The following is an 8562-nucleotide window of genomic DNA, read 5'->3' as shown; positions in this document are numbered from 1 at the left end:
CACTGTGTTGGAAAATTGATCAGCTCTTCTTTAGTTTATTAAAGTTATTACAACCTGATCTGGAAATCCAAAACAGTCATAGCTCAGTCATACTCGACCAGCATACCGTGTCACTATCTGTAGTCTGCAGTTCAGGTCTGTTCATGTGTCTCTGCACAGCTGTAATTAAAATGTGTTCAGAGGGCCTCAGTGTCTGAATGGTTCCAGTTCAGCTCCATAACAGCAGCGTCCCTGGTTTGATTCCTGTGTTTCAGCTCACATCTGCCTCTCTCACTGAGGGGGACGTAACTACATGGACATGGATTTGTTCATCAACCAAACTACAGATCACTGAGAGCAGAAAGGACTTCATTCTCTTTCCTTTTTGAAATTCTTCATTTTCATTTATGTGAAATAATGAATGATAGAGAGCATCACTGATATTAAATATAATCAGACTGTGTGAAAACATTTCTTATGTATATATGTTTTGCTTTATAGACAACAGTGGATTTTCTGTATACACTTATGTTTTCCTGGTCTTTGTTTGCATAGAAGCTTTAAGCCACTATCTTTTGATTTCAGGGTTTTTTACACAAAGGAAAATGTTTGTGTTGTACTTCAGTGTTTGAACCAATAGAAGGCTGGTGCTCAGAGGAAGAGGGCGGGCTTTACTTGGTGACAGTGACAGAAATGAAAAGAAGCTCAAATGAGTGAGAAGGACGATGAAGGAAACATCTGTGCTGTGTCTGCTCTGTAAGTAGAATCTCTGTGTTTGTTTGAATTCTTGTACTTTGACTGTCTGCTCTCCTGATAACTGATGATGGAGGAGAAGACATGAAAAACAAATCAGGCTGAATTCAAGTTAAGGAAATAAGGATAAGCTGCATTTGTCGGTTGCAGCTGCCTGCAGCTGAGATGACAGACCTAGTCAACCATACATACAATATACAAACAGTGGGGAGCAAGGCTGGACTGGGACAAAAAATCGGCCCGGGCATTTTGACTAGAGACCGGCCCACCAGGATAAAGATTGAAAATGTGACGTCATTCAGGGATAAAACCGCAAAGGATTCTGGGAACTTGTGGCAAGAGGTACTAGCGCACGCAGGCTTTCAATTGAACTCAGTTACACAGCGATAAAAAGAAACCCAAAAAATGCCAAGAAGCTGTTGTATTATTAACTGCAATAGCTGGTCGCATGACAGCCACGGGAAGCCGACGGGTAAAGAGATCGTTTTTTTTTTTTTATCGGATTACGTCGTTGAAGTGAAATTTTTTAAGCCATGTTTCCGAAGTAAGAGCCGACGGATGGTCTGGATATACCAAATATAACGTCCCAGAACTCTCCAGCTCACATGTTAGTCTGCTCCAAGCATTCCCACAAAGGTCAGAGTTTTTTAGTAGTTAATACGTCATTTTTCTTAACATAATTGGTGATATAGGTTACAAGCAAGTCTGGCGCTGAACAGAAATTGTCGCGCTATGCTCCTTTATTTATTGTGCATAAATAGTGAATTGTCCTGACACAATATTGCGTTTCGCTTCTGTTATTACCATGGTACACTGACAAAACCATATACTTTTATTCACAGGATAAAACAGTTGTTTTGTATCACTAATTGTCCATTGCGATTACAACATACAATATTATTGTCACTGCTACATTTCTGTAATGCTACTGTAACCGGTTTCTGCTTCATCCCGCTGCAACAGTTCGGCCCAAACAGACTCCTCGACTCTGCGTTGTGTAGTGTTTTTAAAAAGACAAGGAGTCTCTGATCGATCGTTGCCACTTTATTTCCTGAATGGAAACAACGGTGTATTATCAGTGCACAGGCTCGCCACACACCACTCCGCACAGCACACTACGGCAGAACATCTCATTAGCATTCCGCTTTAGCGTACAGTTTCACACATTAATAAACAAATGAAAAGTACATAAAACTGGTGTTGGACATGTGTCCACTAAGCACTTATTACACTCGGTGCTCGTCAGCTAATCAAACATGTTTTATGTGTCTGTACTACTTAGCTATATTGTGTGCGGAACAATACAACTCACCTCTCGTATGGCTACGGCAGACTGGCAGCGATTACTGCAGCCAGCCACACCGAGGGGGGGGGGGGCGCTGTTTCCCCATTACACTGATATTTGTGGCAAGTGGAATAATACCAGATAAACACTGTTACACTACCAGAAATTATTTCCACTACTAATTAATTACCGTTGAGCTCAAAGGTCCTATTAATAAACTGTTAATGAATGTGTATTTATGAAGACGATTTGTGAGACTGGTAAACTTATGATATGTACAATAGTCTTTCGTTCTACATGGTGCATTTCAAGGTCCTGCACCCATCCGTCGGTAAACTGTACCTGGGCTTGTTGCAGTGACCTGAAGTTACTAAACTTCATGAGTGTATGCACTCACTCCAAGAAGCGTATAATTATAAATCTGAGCGTGGTGAAAGTTGGGCAGCACGCTGATGTCTTTTGTCCACTCTTTCACTCCTTTGATTTTTTCCTCGTATCTTTTCTTTGTCTTTTCGTCGAGTCTGTCTTTGTACGGACCGGCATTGTTCTCCTTTTGTTTTGTACATTCCTTTTTTGTGCGGCAAAGAAAAAACAAGAAGGTATTGGAACCGGAGAATGAACGTTTTGCGGTGCTGCAAATGTTTGCATTTGATGTAGTACTTGGATTGTTTTGCCACGAGTTCCCGGCATGCAATGCGCGAAAATCACGTGATTGTTAAACAAGGGGGAGGGTGCATCCAGCCTCCTCGGCTGTAATTGGTCCAGCCCAGAGTCGATCATGACCAATTGGCCAATCCAACACCTTTCATTATATATACCCTTCCTAAAAAAAAAAAATAATAATAATAATCCATCGGCCCATAAAAACAAAAAATCGCCAGCGGCCCACCGGGCAAATGCCCGGTATGCCCGATGGCCAGTCCAGCTATGGTGGGGAGACAGGCCTGGCTAAGTAGCAAAAAAGGATAGACAATGAAATATGTAACACATAGGGGCAATTCAGGAGAAAAAATAAGGATTTCTGCTCATAATGACTCCCCTATTGGCAGAAAACAAAAAAACCCCACTCCATAGCACACAAAGAAGCACGCTATAACACCATGAAACACAGACAAGCAGCATCTGCCAATGAGCACAGATATCATGGACGCTGCTACCTCATCGCGCCTCCGGCTGAGCAGCTGTCCCTATCAGGTGGGAGGTAAGCGTGGGAGGAGGCATTGGATCCGTAGAAGGGAGGGCAATGGTGAGGGCGTATCAGTATTACTGTGCGTTTGTTTCCTGAGTTCAGCTTGAGAAAGTGTCCTTTCGCCTATTACTCAAAGACCAAAAGTCCACGGCCTACGCAGGCGGCCTTGAGGAATAGGGCAGAGAGTCAGTTCAGTCTCGTTATCCTATCTTTTGGAAGAATGTTGTTGTCAACCTTTAAGCAGCTGGTGCCGCCTGGGGTGGAGGTGTATCCGCATGAGAGATGTTGGTTATGTGAAATAGGGTGAACAAACTGCATTAATTCTTCAGTCGTTTTAATGTCCATCACTGGTCTTCAGGTGTATCTGTCTTTTGGAGAGCATGTATCAGAATTTCAGGAGCAGGACCACGCTTCCAAACACGCTCCTTCCGGCTGTCATCTCTATAGGCTCCCCTAGTTCTGCAAGCTGATCGTTCTCGTTTACGTGCCCCACCCTCCCTCCTTTCGTCTCCATTCTTCAACTGCTTCACTTCTATTTAGTAAATGTGGATCTGCCAGGCCCGGGAGCCATCGCCAGTCCCCTTTTGAGCCCTTCCCCAAACCACAGCTCATTTCATGTCAAAGCATCACTTTTTCCTACTAAAACGCTGTCAAACAGAAATGAGGATGTTGGCCCAGCTAGTGAATTAAGAGCTGTGAGCTCTTCCAAGATCTTTCCCATATTTTCGTTCAGTAAGAACAGTCTGAGCTCTCACCACTCTTCCCACACTTTCGATCATAGTTGCAAGCCAGGTGGGTTTTCAACAGTAGTTACAGCTTTCTTCAATTTCTGATAAGCCAAGCCAGCTCCAAACAGGAAGAACCCCGTTATCATGGTGCCGAATAGGTAGATGTCTTCAGTATCCTTGATAGACAGTCCCGCCAGGAACACAACACGTCACTTCTGACACCTGTTCATCATGTATCCAGCAGGGAACATCCCTCCAGGATACTCAGGTGCTCCTGCACCTAGGCTTCTTGTCAATAGAGTGTCAATTGCATGAAGGGACCAGTTGATCAAATCCATAGTTCTTCTTTAGATTTCAGAGAACAATAGCGAGACTGAGAGGCTCTATCAGCGTTAAAAACACCACGAGGACCAACTGCAGGTCTGAACTGACTCTTTATCTTTGCTCAGGAGTCGAGGAAACACAGCAGGCAGTGAAAAGATCAAATCATTCACTCGATATATGAACACAGCTGTTTGTGTGTTTGTCAGCTGTTTGTGTGGAGTTGTTCTTTATGTTCACCTCGAATCAACCTGAGTGTCATTTCTCTTTAGTTCTGATCTCACTGCTGAGCTGCACAACAAACCGAGGTCAGTAACCTTCTTCTGTCACCGTTTAAACCTGATAAATGCTCACTGATATGACCTGATTGGGTTCATGTTTCACAATGTAGCGCACATATAAAGTGATGAAATGAGGATTCTGCAAAACATTGATTTTACCATTTTATCACATATAAAATTATAAGTTTTTCATTTTAACCCTCACAGCTCGTCTGACTGTGAGTCCCAGCAGCTCTCAGTTCTTTAAAAGAGACTTTGTGTCTCTGAGCTGTGAGGAGGACGACAGCTCTGCTGGATGGACTCTGAGGAGAAACACAAGCAAACGACAGAGGACTCAGTGTGGAGATGGGTGGGGAGAACCAGCTGGTTCTTCATGTAACATCACGGTTTACCAATCATACAGTGGAGTTTACTGGTGTGAGTCCAGAGAGGGTCCCATCAGTAACATGGTTAACCTGACAGTCACTGGTAAGCTGAGTGTGTGGAGTTAGTGTTGATGAAGCTGTGTGTAAATGGATGAAATGCTGTAGTTTGTCTCTGTGTTGAGGTGGATCAGTGATCCTGCAGAGTCCTGTCCTCCCTGTGATGGAGGGAGATGACGTCACTCTGCTCTGTAAAACAAAGACCACTCCCTCCAACCTCCCAGCTGCTTTCTATAAAGATGGCTCCCTCATCAGGAAGCAGCCTACAGGTCACATGACCATCCAGCATGTTTCCAGGTCTGATGAAGGCCTCTACAAGTGTGACATCAGCGGTCATGGAGAGTCTCCATCCAGCTGGATCACTGTCACAGGTGACACACTCACCTGTCTGTGTTTCTGCAGCTTTCAACATTCACAATGTGACGACAACTTAATGACTGTGTTTGCTTTATTTTAGGGGAACACACCACCACACCTCCACCTACATCCACTTCTCCTCCTGCCTCCATTGCTAGCCCTGGTTCCCCTCTCATACCTGTGTTGTCATGTGTTGGATCAGTCTGTGCTGTGGTTCTACTGGTGTTACTGGTTCTGCTGGTGAAACAATGTGTTCACAGAAAACCTGAAGGTGAGAATCAAACTTCCTGCACTTTTATGTGTGCGGTCGTTACTTGATGCATGCTTGCATGTTACTTGACTCATTTTTAGAACTAAGCCCAATCTAGTCTTTCCAAACACGGTAGTGTTGCCACTTTACTATTTAGCATTCCAAATGATCTCCAAGCTACCCAATCCCATTGGGGTCATACAAAGAGATAAAAAGCATCAGAGGATGTCTCTGTGTGGGTCATACAGAGAGAACTCAGGAAAAGCAGAGTTAAGGAATGTATAAATGTTCTCTTACTTATGAGCAAACACGTGTCTCCACTACAAAGGGGTTACCACCACCTAAACAGTGGATATAGGGTATGTGAGCAATATGTCTCTGCACTGTGCTGCATGGAGCTCAGTTTATCAATTACTTACCTCTCTGAAAATGTGACATTGCAGCCATGGAGTTTTCTGTTTGTGCAGTAACAAATTTCTTAAATGTAATCTCTGTTTAGATATTTAATTGAACATTTTGTTTATGTTGAATGATTTCATCAGATCAAGAAGAAACCGAAGACATCCAGTCATCAACAACAACCAATCAGACGAAGCAGAGGTAATTTTGTGTTTTCTTCATGGTGAGGTTCAGACAGTTTTAGCTCCATGTTATCGTAGTAAAGATGGGGATCATTTTACTTGTTGTTTTGTTGGATTACTGGGTTGGACAATATAGTTGTCTGTGGTGACTGATTCACCTTTGGAGCCTCATGTGGACATTAGAGTAATTGCATTTTTTGTCAGTTTTTTCCATCTCTGGAAGTTTGTTTGATAGTTTGATTAAACTTTATAGCACAGAACCTCACCCATATGTGGACAAGTTTTACCAGTTTGGCTGCTAAATGGTTAAATTTGCTTCTAAGGACTTGGGTGTCGACTGAAGCAGTCGACAAACACACAGAGCAGCAACAGCGGCCAAGCCGAACACAGGCGCCATGTTGCGTGTCAACCTCCGTGACATCTCATTGATTCCGAGTAAAGAGGCAGACTTAACAGACAACCTCCAAATGCCAGGAAATGTTGCACAGAGAGAAATAAAGCTGCAGAGAATCAGCGGAAAGCAGTTTTGCCCAGACGTCTTGCTTATTAGCATGTTCAGAGCTACTGAATCCCTCTGTGTGTGGGTCATACAGAGAGAGGCAGAACGCAGGCAAAACAGTACTAAGAGATGTAGAAATTACCTCTTCTCAATGTCCAAACACAGGTCTCCACTACAAAGGGGTTACAATCTTACAACCAAACATGTACAGTACATGCTGTACAGTACATGTACAGTACATGCTGGCTCCAGCATGTACTCCAGAACCGCCAGCAGACGAAACATGAGGCTGGCTGGGTTCTCCTAAACCCCCAGCAGACGACACTTGAGGCTGGCCGGGCTCCTCAGGCCCTCCAGCCGACGAGGCAGGACGCTGGCTGGGTTCACCTGAACCCCCAGCTAACATGACGTGAGACTGGACAGGCTCCTCAGGCCCTCCAGTGGAACCAGTCTCTGAAGCAGCAGGTACGGAGACCTCTGCCAGTGTGGACACTGGCTGGGACTGAGCAGCACAGTGGCTAGACTCAGGCAGCAACAGTGGGATACAGTCCTCAGAGGGCTGAAAGTGTTCCCCAATACACTCAGCAGAGGACTGAGGCGGACGGGTGAACTCACTTGAACTCTCAGGGGGTGCTGAGAGCCGAGACTGTTCTGGTGAGTTCTCCGGTGAGGCTGCTGGTGCTGGCATCTTGACCTCTAGGGGTCCAGAGTTGGCTGGTGACTGACACCCAGCCTCTGGGGAGGCCCTAGAGGGAGCAACTGTCTCTGAGATGGCCAGCTTAAATGAACCAGCAAAAGTTTGTGTGGAGTGTGTTCCCTGCTTGTAATGAGGCTGTGAGGATAAAGGCTGGGTAAATGAGTGGACAGGCTGCTGAACTGGTGGCAACTGAGCTACAGGTAGCAAAGTAGTAACAGGTGGTGGAGTGGCTGGCTGAACTGATAATAAGGCTGATGAATCTCTTGCCAACTGAGCTATTGACTGGGCTATGGACTGTAACATGGTGTCTACTGGGTCTGACTGTGACTGTAATGGAGGTGATGATTGAGCGGCTGACTGAGTTAGCGACTGCTGGGCAGCTAACCGAGCTACCGGCTGAGCAGCTGACTCAACAAACACAGCCCCGGTATAAACAGTCATATGAACTGGTGAAACAGACGGAACGTCTCTTCCACTCACCACAGCCGGTGTTCCAGATCAACTGGCGTTTAGATCAACTGGCGTTGGTCGAACAGATGTGTGGCAGTCTTGCGTTTCAGGAGCTCCTACCGACAAACCAGCAAAAAAACGCCAAATGTGTCACCTGTGACACTTGTGAGGTTGTCTCAAACACACTCCGTCAGTCTTGATGCTGTTGAACAACAAAATGTTTAAAATGTGGCGAGTTTACCTGGTGATATCCTCATGCGCGACGCGATCGCGAAAACAGCAAACAAGTAACACCACGCCGTTGTTGTTCACAGGACAGCAAGAGTAAACGATCGGGAGACTCTTGTCGTCGTTATCGTTCCACTCGCACGGTTTATTTCTCCGAATTCAGCGTTTTTGCTTCACAACTAAAGCGAGCAGTTTGCTCTGTGCACCAACATGGAGTCGAGTCAACCAGCGCCACCTCTGGCCAAGTGCCACAGCCTACAGCCAGATCAACTGGTGACACACATCTGCAACACGTTTGAATTCGTGTCATGCACATTTGTACCTTTCAATTGTGTCTGTTTGTGCGTCATGCAAATAAACCTTTGAAATGAATGAAATGATATCATGTATTTACCCGTGACAGAATAATATCAGACTTTTCATCTCTCTGTCAGAAAAAAAGGTTTCATCGAAAGTTGACCGGTTTCTTTAAAAGAGAGATGGACAGGAGAATGTAAGGTTGGTTACACGCTCACCTATCATAGGTACACTGATTCAACTGC

At 44.9% G+C, this 8562-nt stretch overlaps 1 protein-coding gene across 1 annotated transcript; it reads left to right on the top strand.

The window, feature by feature from the left end:
- Nucleotides 1-704: 704 nt before the first annotated feature.
- On the top strand, nucleotides 705-7151 carry LOC143414185 (Fc receptor-like protein 4). The gene is made up of 6 exons (XM_076877993.1): nucleotides 705-735; nucleotides 4528-4563; nucleotides 4744-5004; nucleotides 5084-5329; nucleotides 5416-5586; nucleotides 7078-7151. The coding sequence occupies exons 1-6, from the start codon at nucleotides 705-707 to the stop codon at nucleotides 7149-7151; spliced, it is 819 nt and encodes a 272-aa protein (XP_076734108.1).
- The last annotated feature ends 1411 nt before the right edge of the window (nucleotides 7152-8562 follow it).

This window comes from Maylandia zebra, linkage group LG3 (genome assembly GCF_041146795.1).
Source record: "Maylandia zebra isolate NMK-2024a linkage group LG3, Mzebra_GT3a, whole genome shotgun sequence".
NCBI classification, from domain to species: Eukaryota; Metazoa; Chordata; class Actinopteri; order Cichliformes; family Cichlidae; genus Maylandia; species Maylandia zebra.
Note: the sequence above shows the minus strand (reverse complement) of the source record. Positions and strands in the feature narration are given on the sequence as shown.

Excerpts from the sequence above, each read along its gene's own strand:
- LOC143414185 (XM_076877993.1), top strand. The coding sequence starts at position 705 with ATGAAGGAAACATCTGTGCTGTGTCTGCTCT. Across the intron at positions 736-4,527 it reads ATCTGTGCTGTGTCTGCTCT|TTCTGATCTCACTGCTGAGC; the intron begins GTAAGTAGAATC and ends ATTTCTCTTTAG. Across the intron at positions 5,587-7,077 it reads TGTTCACAGAAAACCTGAAG|GCCCTCCAGTGGAACCAGTC; the intron begins GTGAGAATCAAA and ends CAGGCTCCTCAG.